This window comes from Patagioenas fasciata, chromosome 3 (assembly GCF_037038585.1).
Source record: "Patagioenas fasciata isolate bPatFas1 chromosome 3, bPatFas1.hap1, whole genome shotgun sequence".
NCBI lineage: Eukaryota > Metazoa > Chordata > Aves > Columbiformes > Columbidae > Patagioenas > Patagioenas fasciata.
In genome coordinates, this window is record NC_092522.1 from 56820202 (window position 1) to 56842998 (window position 22797).

Consider the following 22797-nt stretch of genomic DNA (forward strand, 5'->3'; position numbering starts at 1 on the left):
TGTGAAATAAAACTGAAATAAAACCTAAAGAAATAGAGTAAATTATAGTGACTTCTCTGATTTCACCTACTACCTGTATTTGGAGGTTCTTGAGAAGGAAGAAGATAGAAATGCAGGATTTGAAGAGCCAGTATATCTAGAAGTGAATTTCATTTTTGCCATATATGTGAAAGGAAAAAAGGAAAAGCTTAAGAATTGCTGTGTTGTGGGTTGTTTGTTGTTTTTGTTGGTTTTTTTTCTTTTTTTTTGTGTGGGGGAGGTGTTTGTTTGTGTTTGGTTTGGGTTTTTTTTAAAGTGCTTGCTTTTTTTTTTTTTTTTTTTTTTTTAAATGTAGGCGGCACATATTGCTCTTCACAGTAAGTTCTCCCATAGGGCACCATATTCATCTGTGCAGCATGCTGCCATGTATCTTTGGAGAAGAGGATACTGTGATGCCAGTTCTTGAAAAGGTATGTGTAACCAGAACTAGTCAAGAATTGTGATAAAGATGTTTCTGACTATATTTAGAGTGAAACACTATTGGATCTTCAGTTAGAGTTATTCTATCTAGTGGTATAACATTAATTTCAACATGAAATGGATGAGAACATAGAAGAAATGTGTTTTACAAAGCAGCAGGCACTGAGATGGATATCGCAATAATTGTCTCATATATACATGTAACTAAGCATTGAATAGTATTGTGGTTTACGTAGAACAGCAACACAAAATGGAATGCTAAAAGTACTCTTGTTGAAATACATGTCAGAGGTAGTGTATAAACTCTCCTTTTGAGGCATGTGATGAAATACATGTAGAGACATTAACTAATATGCAAAAATAGCTGCCTAGTAAAATAAACTGTCACATCAGTAAAGTTTGTTTTATCCCATGAGATCACATATTACTCACTGGATCCCAGAGTAGCTTTTATACCTAAAATGAACAATTGATTCAAACAACTTTTCAAAGTTGAGATAAGAGGCCCAGGGGAGTAATTATTACAGCTTTAGTTCTTCATTGCCTACAGGCCAGATGGATATCATTGCCATCCATATTTTCAAGATTTCTTTGGCAAGCAGTAGGCCCAAATACTTATCATGGGCACTGGGAGGAGGGAACAGAGCTTCTAGAGCACAGTTGTGCAAAAATATTTTTAATATAGCTGTAGCTAATTTAATAATTAGTAGCAATGTAGATTCTGGGTCCTAAGTATAGGACATTAAAGCAGCTTATGCAAATTTATTACACTTATTGTAACAAAGAAGTTTAAACATAAGAAGTTGGGCCATTAAAAATGTCTTGTGGCTGTGCTATCCCCTTGTCTTCAGATTGTGGATGAAAAGCTATTCCTCATCAAGAAAATAAACCAGAATTATGTCCTGGAATCTTCTCTGTACTTGTTTTTTGAAGACAGCAATTTCCCTGCAGGGTGTCATTTGCAGGAAAGTGTCCGCATTCTTGCACAGAAATCCTGATGGAGATTAATGATGCTTTAGGCAGCATGTATTTGTACATTGTTTTCAACAGTATACAAATACTCATCTGTCCTTTTATAATAGAAGAGGTGCTGTGTATTTCAGCTAACAAGAGTCTTATTATCACTGCAGTAAAAAGTCTTTATGTGCATCTTATTTCTGATTAAATGTTCTAGAACTAATGATACAGGAAAAATATCCTCAATAAATGTGTGTTTTGCTGCCTGTTATAATGTTGTAACATTTTCATTTCAGTAGCCAAAATCAGTGAAAAATTTGTACACTTTTGAATACAAGAGACCTAATTGATTTTGCAGTTTATAAAATCAGTCACATTTAATTAATTTAAGAACAGTTTTGTACTTTACCACAGAAAAGATGCTTGTATGCTGTCACAGACCAAAAAGAAAACAAAAGAAAATTTTTAAGCAATCTTTCTAACAGTGGTTGTTTTTCTTCTCTCTCTCCAGGATAGCTGCCGTTTTATAGAACAGGCTACAGGTATCCTGAAAGCTGTTGGAAATGTGATAAATAATTTCACTAGTGAACCTGAACTCTCTAAAGTCTTGAAGGAGTTGGAACTAACTCACTGTCCTCCTGGCCTTCATGGGACTGGAATGGTTGAAGAACACTTCAAGGTGAACAAAGAATTTTAATAAGCATGTCTTTAGAGGCTACAGAAGCTGGATAACAGCTTAACGTTGTCATTACCCTTTCAAACCAATAACTATGCTTTTAAAAAGGACCTCCTGAGTGCTCCAAATGTGGCAGTTGATATTAAGTGTAAACTCAACGTAACTTCCAACTGTGTAATAAAATTATCTTCTTTTAATATGAACAAATTTTAATATCACAGTATCACAGTATGTTTGGGATTGGAAGGGACCTCAAAAGATCATCTAGTCCAATCCCCCTGCTGGAGCAGGAACACCTAGGTGAGGTCGCACAGGAATGTGTCCAGGCGGGCTTTGAATGTCTCCAGAGTAGGAGACTCCACAACCTCCCTGGGCAGCCTGTTCCAGTGCTCTGTCACCTTCACTGAGAAGAAGTTTTTTCTCATGTTTAAGTGGAACTTCTTGTGTTCCAGCTTGATCCCATTACCCCTTGTCCTATCATTGTTTGCCACCTAGAAAAGCCTGGCTCCATCCTCGTGGCACTCACCCGTTATATATTTATAAACATTAATAAGGTCACCCCTCAGTCTCCTCTTCTCCAAACTAAAGAGCCCCAGCTCCCTCAGCCTTTCTTCATAAGCGAGATGCTCCACTCCCTTAATCATCTTTGTTGCCCTACGCTGGACCCTCTCCAGCAGTTCCCTGTCCTTCTTGAACTGAGGGGCCCAGAACTGGACACAATATTCCAGATGGGGTCTCAAATATGCACAGAATAGCACATTGTAAATTTGAGTTTCTAAATTTGTCAGTTTAGTTTAGCATCCTTTGGGGAAGAAAGCATCAGCCTTTCTTCTTTTATGACATAATTTTGGATTTAAAAGACACTACCTGAAATGCAGAAAAGCCAGAATGATTCCTTTCTGTGCCTAATGTTGATGGCGCAGGAAAACATTATTACAGCTTATATTACTGAAGACAGGAATGAGGTTTTTTCATTCACAGTATTTCTGAGTTGTTTGTCTTAGTTTTTTGAAAGTACAACATTCCTGTTCGACTTTTCTGCTCTATGTGCATGATAAATTAAAGGGTCTTGTAATGTTTTCATCATGCATCCAACTTTTCAGTAGATCTCTATACCGCAGCTTTTCAACATTATAAAAAGATTGCATGAAAAAATTATGTAAAATATGCTAATTTTTATGTATATGTAAATGTTGATAATACTGCTATAACTTGATTTTTCTACAGTCAGTACTTTATATATTCCAGACTCAATTACTTTCGTCAAAGTATTAGAACGTTCATGCAGTTTAGACTGTGTAATTGATAACAGAAGACTGAATAGAAGAAAGGGATTAATATTTTTGTAATTGCTGATATTAAAAACTGGAACACTTAAGCCAGTGCTTTCATAGATGGGCTTGACACCAGGCTCAAATTCAGCAAAACAGTAGAATTAAAAAATAGCTATTCCAGATGCACTATTCATGAAAGAGGTAGTTTAAATGCCAGTTACAACAGAAAAAATTCATTTGACCTCTCTGGAATGGAAAATACAAATTTTAAATGCATATGCTCATATGAAATATGTATAAAACTTAGGAGCCTTAAGAAAGATTCAGTAAGCATGAACATGGACATCTCTTCCTCTCTCCCTCTCTAAGAAGACCAGTCTGTAGTTGGAATAAAAAAAACCCAGAAATGAGATAAGCGAGAGGTACTGAGCTGACATTGATTCAAGAATGAAAATGTGGATGTTATCTACCTTTAAAATGAACAGTTGAAAATTATTCTGAACATAAGAATGCAGTAAAATAGAGCCTTTCTTCACCAGACTTAAATCTTTCAAAATAATGGAAGTGTTTATTAATATTAAAATACATACCTTAAGATAAAAAGTTTTCAGACAGCTGGAAAATCTGAAGACAATGAAAGAGAAAAATTATATCTTTTCCAATAAGTGATTGCTCTGTTCTTCAATTCAAATTAAGAAACAAGCTCGGGAAACAAAACAAAACAAAACAAAACAAACAAACAAACAAACAAAAACCCACTAAGATTTCCATGTATTGGAAGAAGGAAAAAGAGACTGGATTTCTGGTCTTTAAAGAGCATCAATATGTGGAGAATAAAAATAGAGCCATCAGTTTAGTCATATAAGTAGGACACCAAATCTTGCCCTCTTTCCCATCAATATAGTCCTATGTTTCCTTGCTGTGTTACCTCCTAATTCAGTAAGTGTGCTGCTTCAGTTGTTGGTTTCTGTTCTAAAATCTCTAAAAAGAATGACAGTTGTCATGATGGTGATTATGATATGTTCTTCTCTCCTCTGGTATGAGACCATCTACTCAATTCAGATAAACTACTAAGATAATTTTGGGTGATAAAAACTTATGCTGCATTATGTATTTAATAAGACAGGCATGAAACAGGTTTTGTCTCAGTTGTTGGGTTGAAACATTGTAGTACTACAGTTGGGACTGATTTTCAGACAGTGTATTTGTTAGAGGAAGTTAAAGACTTCATTTTTACATGAAAAATAGAAGAGCTAAACAGCTTTTGAAACAATGATGAGAATCAATTTAAATCAATGTCCAAAAATTATTCATTGTTTGAATGCTTTTCCTCTTTTTGATTTTAGGTTTTCAATGGTGCATTGTGGTATTTGATCAAATGTGTATTAGACAAGAAAGCTCCTTGCAGCTATAAATTTGCCTTCAGATCCTTCACTTTGGATTTTAAAGATACTGATGTTTCTGAGGATGACACTGTGTCTTCAGGTACTGTACTGGTGTTGCTAATTGCTTCAAATATATCTGACCATACTTAGTTTTTAGGAAGCCAACTCTGCTAATCTTGTGTTTTCTGCCTAGGTAAGCATGGTTCCTTTCTTATGAGATGCCCAAGTCTTCTCCTGTTGACAGCACATCTGAGACTTTTTGTCTCAGAATAGAAAGGTTCCTTTTCTTTGTTCATGTTTTGTTAATTTATATCACTTATAAAATAGCCCTTTGTCTTCCTGGACTTTCATTTGTCAGTATTGACAAGCATTAACAGATGCTTTTTTTACCTGATGTACTGCAGATCATGTTTCTTTTTCAAATTACCAGCTGAAAAGACCTTAAATGCATGCATTGTTCACAAAATGAGAGTGAAGAAAGACTCAAGTTAGTACCTTCATTGAAAGTACAACTATTTCGTGGTGATGAGTTGAGAGAGTATCTTGGATTTTGTTTGTTTACTTGCTTTCTTGTTTTTTAAGCCTATTATATGGCAAATTTATCTTGTTGGCTGGATAGTCATACATGTGTAGTGGGCAACGAGGTACCACACCATCCACATCTTCTCCAGCATGTGATTAGCATCTGCCAGATACCTGAAGGTACTATGGGAGGAGCCATTGGAAAGCAAATAGATTTATTACAAGCAGGGATAATTCTCTTCCAACAGGTTCTTTGCCTCATTTCGGATGCAAGCTGGAGGCATAAGGAGTTAGAATTTCTAAGTTTGCCTGACAACCAAATATATGTTTCTTTTCCATTTTAAGAGACTTATTTTGCAGTCTTTGTAACTTTCAATCTATTCATATAAATACTTAATTTATTAATAGAAGCTTTATATATATGGTTTCATATTAAGATAGAAAAATAATTTATCTGAAAAATTGGCAGGAAGATACATCATCACCATTTGAAGATACATCATCACCATTTCAGGGTGACTTAGTTTTTCCTTCTGTTATGAATTTACAGTGTAAAGTCTTTCTCCTTGGTCAACCAAAATGATATTAACTTCCTTTTATTAGTCAGTTTGTTTTGGAAAATCACTACAAAAAAACTTCATTAAGATACATACAAATATGTTTACTGACCTAATTATGTAATATTCTTGTTCTTTAAGAAAGCACATATACTTCTCTCACTCTTTAATGGGGACTTCCATCCAGATCTCATTTCTTCTAAAAATTATTCTTCTGTGAGACATCAGAGATGAAGGATCAGCTAGAATGACTGAAAAACCCATTGTATTTTTCACAGAATTATAGACTACAGTATCCTATGACCTTCAATAGTCCCCTCCAGCCTATATTATTCTGTGATTATATGCTTCTGTTTTATAGAAGTGGTTGTGCCATTCGTATTGTTGAGCTCTAATCTGTTGTCTGTTGAAGTTGGCTTGTGTAACCTTTCATAGTCACCAAATAAGAAAGAGGCTTTCTGGGGTTTGGAAATGAGGCAATAATAAGGAATGATGGTTGGGAATGCAGCCACATTTAACAATATTCCATATAAGAGATTAGGTAGAAATGTGTGATCTTCTCACTGATGACAGCAATATTTTTTCTTAAACTAGTTTGTTTGTCTGCAATGTTGCCTGCATTTTTCAGGCAGATTTCTCTCTTTTCTCCTTTTCGTTTGCTGTTACTTCCTTTTGGAGCACTGTTTCCTTCCTCAGGCTGTCTCACTGCCCTTGTTCTGTATCTGTGCAGTTCCAACTGGTCCCCTAGCACTGGCTCCTGGTAGTGCAGCTCCCCACACCCTCTCCCTAAACCCTGGTGCTGATGGCTCCCAGGATGCTAATTCTAGGCAAGAATGCCTTCAAAAAGCTCATTACTAACCTGTCAGAACCTACTGATTTCTATTCCACTCCAAAACTCCTTGGTAGCAGAAAGTCACAGTCAGATAAATGAACTCTCACTTTATTGTAAATTTTATCCTTATTCTGTGACTCCTTAGTGAAGGTTGAATATAATGTTTTGAACAACATGTTTAAACTATTACTTAATACGATGACCACACTGAGAGACAGAAACACTTAAAATCTTGTGAAGCTCTTTTAAGCTGTATTTAGAGTCAGGCTTTAATGTACCAGATCCTGTTCATGTTTGGAAGGATATTTTGAAATTACATAAAGACACTTGATTTTTAAAAATGCACTGTAATAGCTGTCTGTAAAGAGAAGTAAGAATTCAATTATTTGGTATTTGGAATTTGCATAATAGTTGCATTCTGACTTTGTGTTTTGTATGTAAACACAGTATGTTTTACTGTGTAAACACAGTATGTTTTGTCTAATATTTTCATGATAAGAGCAGAATTTTAAGAGTGATATTTTTGTCATAAATTGAAGTTTTATGCTGAAACCACTCTGTTTCTTGAATTTAAAGCTCTCAATTTTTTGTGTTGTTTGTTTGTTTATTTCTTTTTAACTTATTTGCAGGCAGCTACACGACTTCCAGCTTTATTGATGTTGCTAATTCTCCTCTTCTTCTTTTAGAGAGTTGTGATAAGAATTCCCTTAGTAGTTGGCTGAGCCAAACTCCCACATTTGAAGAAGAAGCAGCAGCTCTTAAACTTCAAGCCATCTGGAGAGGGACCTATGTTAGGAAAGTACTGAACAGCAGAAAACCAGGTGTGTCCTTTAAAAATGCCTTTTAAAAATGTTTCATACTTCACCTTATTCAAATAATTACTGTAAAGGTTTTGTTACTATTAAATATCTAGTTAAAAAGAACTGAAATGCAATAGAACATTATAGTTGAATCTGTGATCTCTTAAAAAAACAAGAATAATGGTCAGCCTAACCACTCAATTAGCATGTATGGTACTAGAAAGTAGAGGAAAGACAATATACTAGATTTTTTGTAGATATTAAACCAAAATTTATGTTAATGTAGATTTAGCTGAGAGCTGGGCTAAACTTTTTTTTTTTCTTTCTGGAAAGGGAAGTTCATACAAGAACCTAAGTATCATAGTGGATAATCAGCAGAACACAGAATCAAAGACTGATACTGTGCTGCAACTGTGCTGACACTATCCTTCATTCTTATGTATATAAATAGAGGAATCTTACACAGCAGTTGAAGACTTGTGTTACATTTCATGTTCAGCAATTCTGTTATCTCAGCTGGAATATTGTGTCCAAGTGCTGTGTCCACAGTCCAAGAAGAAAGATAGGTATCAACTGAGAAATTGTGGGTAGAGTTATAAGGATCAGGATTAAAGAATGGCCTTGTACTTGCAGGCTTTTTGTAATTTAAGAGAAAATTAAGAATGACTTCACTATAATCTTTAAGTACCTATATGAGAAAAGGAATTTGTTAGCAATAAGATCTTTAATTTGAGATGCAAAGGGTTATCTAGAATGTCTTTAGCCTGAGATTCAAAGATTGTAAATTGAATCCAGACCCACTCAAACTAGAAAAAGCAATGCTTATTTTTAAAAGGACAAGGCATGTGTTGGAATAAACCAAGATTTGTTTTGCACTACTGAAAACTCTAAAATCAAACAGATCCTCATCAAATTAAAAAATGATTATTCATTTATGTATGATGAAGTAGCAATTAATATGTTAACAGGACTGTTATGCAGAAAGTTCTATCACAGTGACTCCTTCTAGCCTCACAGTATGTGAATACTGGAGGACTGTGACAAAGAAAACTTCTCCATTGTGAGATATACATTCCCTCTTTAGTAAGTCATGCCCATTCTGCTACAAGCTCCTTCTTGAATTACCATCATTCCTGAGGTTCTATTGACTGTATATTTACCTGCATCAGATGATTTCTTCAAGCTGTCTTTTGCACCTTCATCTCCTCATCAGTTAATCGGGTGCTGCCTTTCTCCCAAACTACCACCTGTACTCCAGTCTTAAGCTTCCTACTAAGTAGTGTAGTGCCCTTCTATCTTTGTTTATGAAGTGCCATGTACGTCAGGAATTAACATAAACTTTCACCGGTATTATTAATTCCTACAATTCCAGAGCCCAGAAGCTGTTGTTTTCAAATTTAGATTTTAGATTTTTGTCACTTGAGGACAATGTATCCCAACTCTCTTCTTCCATTGTCTATAATGTTTTAAATTATTCTGATTTATCAATACTCTGTTACCTTAATTCTGATATCATCTTGTGGTGCTTTACTGTGTTTTTTTTAAATCATATTATTCTTTCTTTCCCCCATTATCTATGATTTTTTTCTCTCTTCTCATTACAGTAAAGTTTTATTACTCTCCCCAGCTTTTTATAGATTTTGTGTTTTGTTTTGTTTTTTAGTTTTACCCCTCATTTTCTGTCATTAATTGCTTATGCAATAAAGAAGGATTTCATTTAACTCTAGTCTTGAAAAGTTAGATACCAGGTCTAACCTAGTTGTCTAGTCTTCATCTGTATTCTGTGGATAGAAGTAGACACCTTGAGATGACAACACATCCTCTTATCTGAGATATATCAAACATGGGTGGGATTAATTACCTGCTAGAGCTACCCGATTCTTCTCTTTTTAGCTACGCAGATTGCCTGGGCACATGCTTACCCCTTCATGGTATCTACAAATAAAAGCTGTTTGGAGCTAAACAGTGTATTCTCCAAGGTCAGAAATAACCTCATATCACTAGCATGTTACAATGAAAAAGTGGAAATCAGAGAAAATATTGATCACATCGTTTTTGCAGTTATAGGAGTGCTGGAAAGTACAACGATAATGATGATTAAGGGAATTTCCTCTGTCAAAGTAAAAAATAGTTTTCAGCTCAGTGAGACTTCTATAAAATTCCAAATAAAACCTAGTGATTCATAAGACAATTTATTTGTGCGAGCGGCATTTTTCACAAGTATTTGGCGGGTGTATATTTAGGACAATAAAAAAGTTTGATGTTATGTTTTCTAACTTTTATCATTTCCAGGTACTAAAGAAAACACTGATGTCAAAGAAACCTTGCAAAAACTGTGGACTGCAATTGAGTTAAATTTTGAACAGTATGCTGTAATGCTGTTAAGGTAATCATGTAATAAATTAAAGTATTTTATTGCAGTCAGTACCATAGATTTGCCATAAATTCCTGGCTAACAAAATAAATATGGTAAGAGTATTACCAGTTTTAAAATTACAAAATTCTGTTGGAAGGGATGAGACATTTTTATTGAAGATATACTATGCTTTATTCTGTGTACCCTACACGAGTAAAAGTATAGCAAATCTCATTTTTGGGTATGTCGAGTACAAACTTTTTTCCTACAGCTTGACCTAGAATATTACCTTTCTTCTCTATTTAATTTTTTAATATCCTGTAGGCTGTTTCATAAGTATAAATCTGGTACTGATTCCTTAGTTAAACAGCTAACCACTTGATTTAAGAAGAATTTTGATTCATGCTACCTGTTAAGGAATCCTGTTTGACATTAGAAAGGAGATAAACTGTGATACAATTAAATAGTACAGTTATATCATCAGAGGATTTGTTTGTTACACTTTCTTGAAGGAAAGTAGATGTATTTCTAGGTAGATGCTTTCCCTGTTTTTTAATTACAGTTTTTTGCGAAGTTAGCTACTCTAGTTTCAACCGTGTTCCTTAAGACATTTGCAAGCATGATGCTACTTGATTATCACATATTTTTGTGAAGTCCATCAACAATCATTCTGTAAGTGTTCACACAACTATTCTATCAGTAGGTCAGTTCTTAAATTTATATAACAACTAGAGCCTTGGCCAATAAAGTAACATTCAGGAATTCTGGCAGTTCAGTATTAGGGTAAAAATTTTCTCATTCTCTAACCCCAGACTTGCCAGAGGCCAGAAGCAGTACCATTTCACAACACAAGCACAAATTTGAAATGCCCTAAAACCTCTCGGTTTGTGCTAGAATTGTCAACTGCTTCTCATTATACATCCCATGTAAGCTCATCTATGTTTGTCCCTAGTATAATTTTCAATGAATTAAAAAATTGAAGTTTCTGAGGGGCTTTTTCTGTCTGCGTGGGTTGTTTATCAGTGGTGGAAGGAACCTTTGCAGAGCTGCATGGGCTAAGATTTCAAACTGTTCTGTTTAAAATTACTTCTGGTAATATTTGCACTTCTGGTAATATTTGCATCCATTCTGTGACTCAGCTTAATTAAATGTCAAGGTCAGCTATTATAATTGCTAAAAACATTAATGTGGAGATTGTTTCTGTAATTCTGTTTGCTATATAGGAATAACAGAATATCAGAGTAGCATTGTCCAAATTTTGTGGCCAAAACTTTTGCAGCTGAACAACTTGAACTTGTTCAGATTTGACGCAGAAGACAGGTATCACTGAAAACGGATGTTGTGAGGTTCCTTTAGACTATCCTTACGATCCTAATTTACTGCAAAAAGCAGGTGGTTAAAGAACAATGCAGGACAGAGGGAGTGGCAGGGAGAAGGATATCCTTTCCATTACTGCTGTGTAGGCTTATTTTTACGCGTAATCCCCAGAGAAAATCATTGCAAGGTCCAAAAGATGGAGTGAGACCAGTTATCTTTCTTCTGCCCTTCACCTGACAACCTGTTCATGTAACAGTGAATTTTGTATGCTGGTCTTCACATTGCTTTATCTAAAGGAAGATTAATTTTCGATACTGCATATGATAAATAAAAATTCATAGGTGCCAGTGAGGTTAGCTCTAATTTCTCAGAATTTCATAACACCTGCAAGCTTATTTAACTTACAAATAAGTTCTGAATTTACAGTCTTAGGTTTCTTCCTGTGCGTATGTGTTTCATACCGTTTTAGATTTATTTGGTTTTGCTTTTATTCCCTTCCTGTTCAAAAAAGCTTTAAAAGGGGGTTTCAATCTCCTAATGATGACACAGCTTTAAGATGACAGCTTAATATACATAAATGGAAGTTATGCTAACTGATATTTAAAAAATATATATTTTTGGCTATTAGAAGCAGTTGTACTCATGGACAGAAATATTTGTATGGAAGTATTGGCCTTTATGGACCATTAGCTCTAAAACAGCTAATCCCTGACTGATTTATTATTTTTTTGAGATTGAACAGCTATTAGAGAAATATTAGTAACACATTTGATATTATTCTTTTACATTCATGCAGAAAGCAGTGTTCTTCATGATTAGCATAAATTAAAATCAAGATATATGTGATCTCCTGATTAGATATAAATATTTATATTGTTTTCTGCTTTCCAGAGAAATGTTTAAAAGAAACTGTGGGTCAGTTGAAAAGTATCCTTGTTATGAAGATGAATGGTGTAAAATCTCTTTTGCTGACTATACTGTAACATATGCCGATCAGCCACCAAATGCATGGTTTGTGATTTTTAGGTGAGCTTCATACAGCCCTATATAACCCTTATGAGGAAGTAATATTGATACACTGTGGTTTTTCACTAACCTTTTTTACATAAGTCTATTTTCCTTAAATTCTAATGGATACTTTTACTTTGTGTTCTACAACTCATTTTGTTCATGAAAATAATTTCTATATATATATATTTTTTTTTTAGAGAAATATTTATTGTTCCAGAAGACATGCTTATAGTGCCAAAGGTATATACCACTATCCCTTCCTGTAGACTTCATGTTGTTGATAATGACACACTGGAGGAAATGCCATATGTCTTCTTCAAAGTGGCACCTCATGTTTATCCCAAAAATAAGGTAAATGCAAAGAGTCATTGTGAAAAGTATAATTTTAATAACAGTAACAATTGCCCAAATTCTGTGGATGTTTTCAGCTCTGTCATAATGTTCTATTTAACAATGTGCCGTTATTTAGTAGCAAGTTTGAAAAGAGACTATCACTGATATGCTTCTGTGCTAAAGCTTTTACAGTGAAGGAATAGCCTTAATTTTCTTTGATATTTGTTAATATCACTAAATGAAGGAAAATCATCCAGCTTCCCTGGGCTGTGCTGTTCAGTGGCAATCTGGTTGCCGCTGACGCTGTCCATCTGACAGCACAACCTTCAGGAGTCAGGGACCAAACTAAGAATGAGGTTTGAATAGCCTTTTTAAAGTCATGCTTACAAAAATTAAATTAACATGCATCTTCAAGTGCTAATGATAATTGCAGCACTGATGCCAAATCTGGCTTTATATACGCTCCCCCTCAAAGCCTGTGTGTTACCTCAGAAGCACTGTCAGAAATTGCTTCTAAAGAAATAACTATGTTGTTAAATAATTATCACAACTTGGCATCCTCCTGCCTTTTTACCTTCAGGCTAAAGAAGACAGTTTGCTCCGTCTTTCCATGGAAGTTACATGTTCCACATTCTTGATCACTCTGTCCTCTGGACTGTTTCCAACTGCCGTTGTTTTATTCTTGTTTATCATGCACAACACTGAGCACAGTAAACTTTGCACTAAGGACATAAGGACTAAGGCCATAAAAATGATGGGCAAAAAATGATTAGTTGATATGTCTTCTGGGCTTTAATTCTGCTTAGATATCTAGCTGTGATGCTTGGCCTCTTTTGCAACACCATTGTTAACTTAGGTGCTTCTGTAACCCTAGGTGCTTTCCTGAATAACTGAAGCATGTAGTTTATTATTCTTGACTAAATATAGCGTATTTCACTACTTATTTTAATGTGTTGGGGTTTATTTCTGTTTTGTTGTTGTTGTTGTTGTTTTGTTTTGTTTTGTTGGGGTTTTTTTGTTGGTTTTTTTTCCAGACCATTTCCCTGGTTAAAAACAGTCTTGAATATTTATTTTCTTTTCCTCTAAAGTTGCAATCCTTCTTAGCTTGTGGTAACAGCTAATTAAACATACATGTTTTCCATTCCACCATCCACATTACTAATAAAAATACCGAATGGAATCAGGTTCAGGTTAGATCTTTGAAATCTCACTGATTGCATCCCACTCTTCCGGAAGGAGACATCAATATGTGCTTTCTGGAGGTGATTGTTTAAAAGTCACCCTAGTTTCTTCATTAGACAGCATTTCCTTAGGCTTAGAAGAATGATTGAAAACAGTGTCATGTGTCTCTTTCCTTCCCATAGTGTGCTTTCCTATAGAAGGAAGCTTGATTGATTTGATAGGGCTTGGTTTTCGCGGTCTTTTATGCTATGTTGTGGGAGTTGCAAGGAGTTCATTTTATGAGTTATTTCATGATGTTTTCAGCCATTGGAGTTACGCTGACTGGTAATTTTCTAGACATCTTTGTCCATCTAAAAAAACCACACCATTGCATTTCTGTAGTCTTCAATACCTTACCTGTCCCCCATCAGTTATCAAACATAATTTAAAAGTTTTGTAATTGTTTTAACCAGTTATTTAACCTTCAGACAGTTCAGAAGTTCATCAGTCCTAACCAAAACTTTAATTTATCTGTATAATCATTTATTACTTCTTTTCATATTCTGGCCTGCCTTTTACCTCTTTAATATCACCCCTAATATTCACTATTCTAGCCACATGTTTACAGTTGGCCTTTTAGTGACGACGGATTTACATTTTAGCCTTTTCAGTCTCTTCTGTCAATAACAAGGAATTGATGTCAGTTACAGTCTAACACTAGGACTAGTTTTCTTTCTTTTGTAACTTTACTTCCAATTTCATCTTTTCTTTTTTTTTTCACTGGAATAAACTTTCTTAATCTAGTGTCTATAGTGAGCATAAACTGAATGTGACAGGCAAGGACTGCCTACTGCTGAAGGAATATGCTTTAAAAATAAGGGTTGCAGACAAGCTCTTCAAACTCTCAAAAATAATTTGGGATCCTCAGAGACTGGTTGTGGATTCCACCAGACGGGAAAATTCAGTTTGGAGTCTGACAGTGGCAAGTGGCAGGATGCAAAAAGAAATCTCAGTGGTGAACATCACTTACTGCTTTTCAGGAAAGTGACAGATTATGAAAAGAACAATCACAAATTCAGATTTATTTCAGATTTCATCTCAGCATTTGTACTGCCTAGTAGGATACAACTCTCTAGTTCTGTCTTGTAAGACAGTTTTCTATTTCCCTGATTTTACTAACTGTGTCTCAGACCTCCTCCCATTTAAAATATCTTTCTCAAATAAAGATGTCCAAAACTGTACACAGTATTCCAAATAAGTTCTTACTAACACTTTGTGCAGTACAGTGGTTTTAATATTGAAAAGTTTGTTTTGCTATGTGGTACCTGGAACATTCTATGATAATTTTTTTTTTCATGGATACAGCATGATAGCCTCAGTGATTATGTCATTAACTAATGAAAATGGCCCTTTTTATTTTATTCCTGTCCTTCCTTATTGAAAAAGTCCCAATTTAAAGCAGATATTTTTGTTATTATCCTCTCATCTCATTACTCACATTTTATAATATTAAATGTGGTTAATATCAGTGAAGAGTGATTTTGGTTTACAAGTGCAGGTGTGCTGTATTTATCTGCATATTCTTGTTACATTTCTTAATCACTGCTACTGTGTTTCTTGGTAAAAGTATAACCTTATACTGTACAATTTAGCATGTTTTCTTTGTAAATGATTTGTTAGTGTTTCAGTGGACATGCAAAAGCTATTGAAAGCTCTATTGATGTTTTAATAGACGTGATGCAATTATTATGAAACAGAATACAGTGGTATTATTTCTTTTTAACAGTATTTTGTAAAAAATAGTCAATTATGGAATATGTCAAGCAAGAATTTATACAGCATGCCTGAATTCCAAAATGTCAACATTATTACTAAAAGAGTCCTTTTATTTTTTCTTTACTTTTTAAAATTTATTTATATATTTTTTAAATAAAACTGCCAGTTAGTTGTTCTGCTTCAAAACTATGAATCAGCAATTTACAATAGAGCTAAAGAGAAGTCCTGTCTACAGATATTTTTATTCTGCTCCAGAGACACTCCTGGAACACATTAAAGTTCATTTCAGAATGATCACCAATAACAATAAAATCTGCACAGTAGCAATAATGTCTGTCATCTTTCTGCAGACATTACAATCTAGATAGATACTATCTTCTTGCTTTGCATAATTTGGTTTTTTGTTTCCATTAAATTTTCTTTTCTACAGTAATTATTCCTACTGCTGGATACAGTTTGATTTAGTTTTATGTTTGGTGCATTGTCGTTGTTTGGTGGTTTTGTTTGGTTGGTTGGTTTGGTTGTTTTTTGTTTGGGTTTGTTTGTTTGTTTACTTCTACTGTATTATTCATGAGTCTTTTGAACATATTATAGAAAATGATAGAGATAAGCATTCCTCAAGCTGCATCTGACCAATGAAGATAAGAGGTTAAGAAATCATCACTAACAACATATTTATTCTAGAAAATTGAAGTCTATTTGAGCAAGGACACTGATCACTTATTTTTCTTGACTAGTCATGGAAGAACATAAGGAAATCATCTTTACCAAAAAGGTAGTTTAGGTGGTATATTAGGAAACGACTCTTTTGGATTCTCGAGACTGCAAATTGTAACAAGATATCTAAGAAGGCAATGAAACCTCTCAAAGGTTTTTAAGAAAGAGACGTAAATGTGATTGGGTTGTCTAGACTTATTTGCTTATTTCTCAGTAGTGACTGATGCTTACTCTGTGTCCCTATCAGTCACAAAATGAGGTTATTATGCGTTCTAAACCCTTATAGTGCTCAGAAAGTGCCCAGGCAGATGATTTTTTTTAATCTTGAGTCTAAATTTTCTGCCTGTTTATAGTGAACATTAAGATTGCAGAACCTTATATTTTTAAATAGGTATTAGTGTTTTTCTCATGCACACCATGCTGTCAGAAAGCAGTTGAATATCTGGCTAAAACCCTCTCAGCTACCAAGTGTACTTCTTAAGAATAGGGGGAACTGTAACAATACGCTTAAACAGATATTTAAATAAGTGAGTTCTCCTGAATCATTGCTTTGAATGGTTGCTATTACCTTGTAGTTATTAAAGGGTATGAAGTGTCTTACAGTTACAATTGCACAAATTAGAATCATTAATCATTTATTTTACTTCCATTCTAAATATTCAGTAGTCCTGAAGTTGCAACCCTGCATTGTTGGATAGTTCTGAAATCAAAACACTATTATAAGAAATTTTCAACAACGTTTTTTTACTGGTAAATACTGATTTTTTAAAAGAAACTGAAATTTAGCGGAAGACTGCCAAGAGAGAAAATATTTCAAAGAATTTTCATCTGGACTATTTATTGGGTCGAAAATGAAACTTTAGTGTTTCAAATAGCAAGTTGATAGGGCTAGTTTGGAGAATTTGAAGAAGGGACTTAATCCTGACTTTCTCTGTTACACTGCGATTGGCCATTGCAGTTATTATATCCCATTTTTCTGCCCTTGCCTTTCAAGTAATCATATTCACATTGCCTTCTTTTTTTCAAATGCAAAATCAAATTTTGAAACATTTAAAATTATATTCGTGTTTCCCATATTCATCTTATTAGGATTCATAAAGAGTAGATAGATCTGCTTTCGGCTTATCAATTAAGTTGAATTTTTTATTACTTTTCTATTTGATTTTTCTAATACTAGAAAGTGCATTTTGAGTAGTGTTATTTCCAAGTAAAAATGACTTGTTTTCTCCTTTCAGAAAGGATACACATTTATGGCTGAAGCACGTACTGGTGACAGTCCTGTCTCAGCTGGAAGATGGAGGCTCCGGCTCATTGGTTCTCATAGTCCACTCCCATTTCTCTCTCGTGAGGCTGTAAATAATGTCTATACTACTAAAGAAATTAAGGAGTATTACCTACCCAATGACAAGCATGTAATGTTCAGGTAAATATTAAGACAAAAATTATTAAATTCGGCTTTTTATATGGATCATCTCTGACAGAAAAGTATATTCTTTCCTCTTTCTTCAAAGGGGAAAGTATTAAAGCAAATATGTAAATTTTATGGGCTATCAGTGTCTTGAAATATTATCCATAAGTCAATTACTGAAATTCCGTAGTACTTTTGGGGATGGAATATGTATTAAAATTGAGATTTTACAGGTGAGGAGGAGATATAAAGTTTGATCTATTTTTTTCAACTATTCAGATAAAGGTTGAAATAAAATCCAGAAATATAGAATTTCTTTTCTTATATATCAGACCAATTTCCATCTTGCAGTGTTGGCAGCAAAATCTATATACATTTTATTTTTGCATGTAGATTCACTTAGGACAACATATTTAATAAAAGCACAATCATTGCTATTAATATTTTTAAAATTTATTTAATTTTATTAAGATTAGTTTATCCGAGCTGAATTTGAGTTCAAAACTGACCCTGACTAAATTAGTATGCTTAAGTTTTTATACAAAGGGCTATACACTGCACTAAAATAGTCCCCATGATTAGAGCTGATTACATGTATGTATTTTGAAGGTTAATTTATAACATTTTGCCTTGATTCCTGACAATTTGTATCAATATTTCAAATCAATGTATTATTTTTGAGATAGAGGTCTATTCAACAAGAGGAATTGGGTTCAATATAAATGAAAAAAACACATAGTGGAAATATAACAAGTACAGTCAAATTCTATAAATTCTCTCTTCCTTGATGTTTTTTTTTTTCTTTTTTTCCCCTCTGATTTTGACCATCTTTAAAAACATATTTTTAAATACTTGTAAATATTTTTTACTCCAAATGTGCTGAACTCAGGGTGGTGGTTGGTTGTTTGCCTGCTGAGATTAGTTTAACAATTTGAATTTATGGACAAAAAGCAAGTAATATCTAAAGTTATGAGTCACAACAAAAATATTATTTAAATTTCATCCTAAGACACTAATTCTAGAATCTTTTAATTCCACAGTGTTTTTGGTTGCCCAGAGTAGCAGCTGCCTCCAAATGAGATAGCTCTACCCGTTTGAAAGCAAATCTTACTTTTTTTTTCTTTTGCTTGGTTACTTTTTAATTGAAACAGTTCAGTCATCTGGTTAATCATGTTTTTCAACAAATACTAGTACAACATGATGAAAATTTATATCTGGACATTCTCTAAGGCAGTAAAAAAAAAAAAAGAAATGGCAAGACCACCCATTTTTTTTTGCAGCAGCACTTACTTTGATCATGGCTTGACTGCACTAAAATTTGGTACAGGAAGCTTAGCCCATCAGATTGCAGGAAAACAATTGACTCCAAACTCAATTTTAAGTGTTCACTTTCAGGTCAGCACACTGTTTAGGTACTTGCAGGAAAAGAATGATCTAGTATAGTTACTTATATTGCTATAATTTTTTTCTTCCTTTTTAGGTATTCAGTAAAAGTCAGAGTATCACATATCGCTACAGTACAAGTACAAACCTCTAAACCAGATGTGTTCATTAAAGTACAAGTCCTAGACAATGAGGAAGAAATTGTGAGTGTCACTGGAAAGGGCCATGCCGTCATCCCTGCTTTTTATTTCTTGAGTAATGAAACCATTTTGAGTTCCCACTGTAAGTATTGTATTCTGTATTTGATAATTTTATTCAGTGAGGGACATACAGTAACTTTAGGTAAACACATAAAATATTATTTTATTCCTACTTTTTCTGTGATTTACAGAATTGCTATATGATTAAGTGAAATCAGCTACATTTTTGAGCAATGAACAGGAGTCCTTGGTCCTCAGTAGTTAGGGAAGGTACCAAAAGGATTGATTGAAACTTGGTGTCCAGCCTTATTTTCTTCCTTTGCCTTTTAGTCTTGTTTTGTAACTGTATTGGGTCTGGCTGAGATGGAGCCCTTACAGTGCTGTGCTTTGTGTTTCTACTCACAATTTTTTACACTGCTTATGCTACAGATTCACAATGATATTCACAGAAATAGAGGACACTGAAGGAGGAGCTACTTGCCCCAGACTTGCAAAGCTCATAAATGCCCATTATACTACTGCAATTCTTTATGATAGCAACTGAAATACTGAGAAAAAGTTATCCCTTACGGGGATACTTGAATTTGAACAAATTTTATTTTGAGACAAATTTATTCGAAAGTGACAGCAAGCTCCTCACTAATTTTTGATTGAATGGTTGAATCTGATAATTTTGCTGAAAAATCTTTCTCTTTTTCTTTTCTTTCTTTTTTTCTTTCTTTTCTTTCTTCCTTTCTTCCTTTCTTCCTTTCTTTCTCTCTTTCTCTCTTTCTCTCTTTCTCTCTTTCTCCTTTCTCTCTTTCTCTCTTTCTCTCTCTTTCTCTCTCTTTCTCTCTTTCTCTCTCTCTTTCTCTCTTTCTCTCTCTCTTTCTCTCTCTCTTTCTCTCTTTCTCTTTCTCTCTTTCTCTCTCTCTTTCTTTCTTTCTCTCTTTCTCTCTCTCTTTCTCCCTTCCTTCCTTCCTTCCTTCCTTCCTTCCTTCCTTCCTTCCTTCCTTCCTTCCTTCCTTCCTTCCTTCCTTCCTTCCCTCCCTCCCTCCCTCCCTCCCTCCCTCCCTCCCTCCTTCCTTCCTTCCTTCCTTCCTTCCTTCCTTCCTTCCTTCCTTCCTTCCTTCCTTCCTTCCTTCCTTCCTTCCTTCCTTCCTTCCTTCCTCCCTCCCTCCCTCCCTCCCTCCCTCCCTCCCTCCCTCCCTCCCTTCCTTTTCTTTCTTTCGTATTGCCATTCATTACATTGCAGTCTTGTCAACTCAGCTTTTGTTAAAGGTGAGAACCACTGTGTATTCAAAGGCCACCCTTCGTAAATATGCTAAAATTTCATGTATTTTCTCAAAGTACTTTGAAACTAGTAATTGTACCGAACAAAAATCCAGCTGGCATCAATTAAAACTGACTCTCTGCAGTCCACCAAACTACCACTCTGAATCTACTGTATGCCCAAGCCTGGCAGCAAATAAATAAAGGGGCAGGGAGGTAAAGAAAATGAAGCCAGGCTCTCTTCAGTGGCACCCAGTGACAAGACAAGAGGTGATAGGCACAAACTGAAATGTAGAAAATACAATTTAAGCATATAGAAAAGGTTATTTGGAAGTGGAGTTGTTTGGTTTTGTTTCATTTTTGCTCTCAGGATGTCACATATTGAAACAGGCTGCCCAGGCAGGTATTGGAGTTTTCATCCTTGAAGATAATCAAAACCCAACTGGACATGGCCAAGAGCAACCTACCTTAGCTGACCCTGCTTTTGCCAATGGGGTTGAACTAAATGATCTTCAGAGGTGTCTTCCAGCCTCTGGCAGGTCCACTCAGCCTCCTGTGATATCAGTTCACAGTTAAGTCTTAAAAGCTTTTTTTTTCTTAATGATACACGATCCAGTTTCCTTGGATGTGCTGTCCAAATAAACAGGTATTCATTTACAACTGGACTTAACAGAGAGAGCCTTCAGCCTGTAATTGTGACAATGCTCTGCCATCATCCACCTCTGATGTAGTGAGGTAACTTCCTGCACACTCTAGAGGGTAGCGTTAGGTTATCTGCACATCCTGCTTCACTTCCAGGCTTTCAGAAGCTCGAGTTCTGCCAAACTCTGTGTTCAAGAGCTACAGTCAGACATCAGCTGTTTGTTACTGACATTTTTATTGTTTGACAACATTGGGACTTGGCTACTAATGAAGCTAAACCAAAACTGGAATGAAAATATTCTCACCTGCAAGTACACTCAGCCAGTTGATTGACATTTGATTTTGAAGTAGTGTTTAATTTTACTGTTCAGAAGCAAGGAATGCAGCTTAATGAAAATTCTTATGTATATTTTCAAAAATTTTCCCTGTAGTGCTCGGGTCATTTTTGACAAAAATGAAGTACCTGCTACCTGTTTCCACTACACTTATGTGTAATAGATTTTAGATGCTGCTGCCATGCTATCTTAACTTCTTTCATAATCTTCATTCGTTTCCTTGTTTTCTATACACTTCACTTCTTAATCAAACTATTTATTTTTTATTTGTAAGACTATTTTGAATTCTTCATTTTGAGTTTCATGGGTTTAATTTTGAAAATGTATATTCTTCACAAGCATTACAAGTTTGCTTAAATAAAGCAGCTGTTTATAAGCAAACAAGTCAGCTACTGTACTCTCCTTGGACACCACTATACATCAATGTTGTAAGATATTGAAGTCTTCAGTCCTTTTATGAAGACTTTAAAACAATAAATCTTCTGTAAATCAACCAGTTTCTGCCTGTGAGTATATACAGAACCTGAGGCAAAGAGAAATTGTTCAAATACTGGATTATTGCTTCACTAAAGCCCAAAATAGCATCGTATTTCATGTGCTCATCTCCACTATTTTGAACAGTGTAGTTTTCTAACATGATCCTTTAGAAAAACCGTTTTATCTACATTTGAATTGCTCTGTGGGAAAAATTGGTAGTAGATAAAGAAAAAAAAAAAAAACTAATTTAATCATGGTTGTGAAACATTTTGATTTCTGTCTCGACTGCACCTTGTTATTATCAGAAATGTAAAAATAAACACTACGGAGACCATGCTCTCAAGGTGTGATTCATCAGTTGACAGTATTGTGGTTTAAAGGAAGACATGGAGAAACTGTCATGATTCTGTGGCTGAGCTGCCAAGATAATCAGTAGCTATATTTGGTTACTGCTTTTGGAATGTGGGAATGGATTAGTAAACTTAATGGTAGACTGGTGGAAACAGAATCAGGAAAGCTGTAAAATAGCTGAGATTAAGGTAAGCACCACAAATACTTGAAATAAATTCCCAAGTTACCTTCAGTAAAGTGTAAGATTAAACTTTCAGGAAACTGGCTTGTTGGCAAAGATCATAGTCTGAAGACTTAAATAACTTAAAAGGCACAGTTAGGTTGAAAGAGAAGAGAAATTTGTTCCAACAGATGCTGGAAGGGACAGGATGAGGCAGAATAAGAGGGACATTTTGTCTTTGCTGGGCTAGCAAGGGACATAGGTTAGAAGAACTTTTCAAGATATCCTCAGAAATCAGACGCATACATTAGGCTTTTATCTGTTATTCCTATGTGCTGTGGTACAAATAACTTATGCTAATTTAAAATTATTTTTAATCCATTGTGAATCATTCAATAAAATATCTGTTATATCAACCTGACTGAGAATAGGAAGGTTGTCATATCAGGTTCCTAAT

At 34.7% G+C, this 22797-nt stretch overlaps 1 protein-coding gene across 2 annotated transcripts in view; it reads left to right on the forward strand.

The window, feature by feature from the left end:
* The window catches only part of ADGB (androglobin), a 105997-nt gene that overhangs the window by 63649 nt on the left and 19551 nt on the right, over positions 1–22797 (forward strand). For both annotated transcript variants that reach the window (XM_065834735.2, XM_071806389.1), the window contains exons 19-27: positions 335–449; positions 1928–2095; positions 4713–4851; positions 7349–7483; positions 9755–9848; positions 12027–12161; positions 12344–12497; positions 17369–17556; positions 19022–19206. In XM_065834735.2, coding sequence (XP_065690807.2) covers positions 335–449; positions 1928–2095; positions 4713–4851; positions 7349–7483; positions 9755–9848; positions 12027–12161; positions 12344–12497; positions 17369–17556; positions 19022–19206 — 1313 coding nt within the window. The remainder of the gene's footprint in view (positions 1–334; positions 450–1927; positions 2096–4712; positions 4852–7348; positions 7484–9754; positions 9849–12026; positions 12162–12343; positions 12498–17368; positions 17557–19021; positions 19207–22797) is intronic.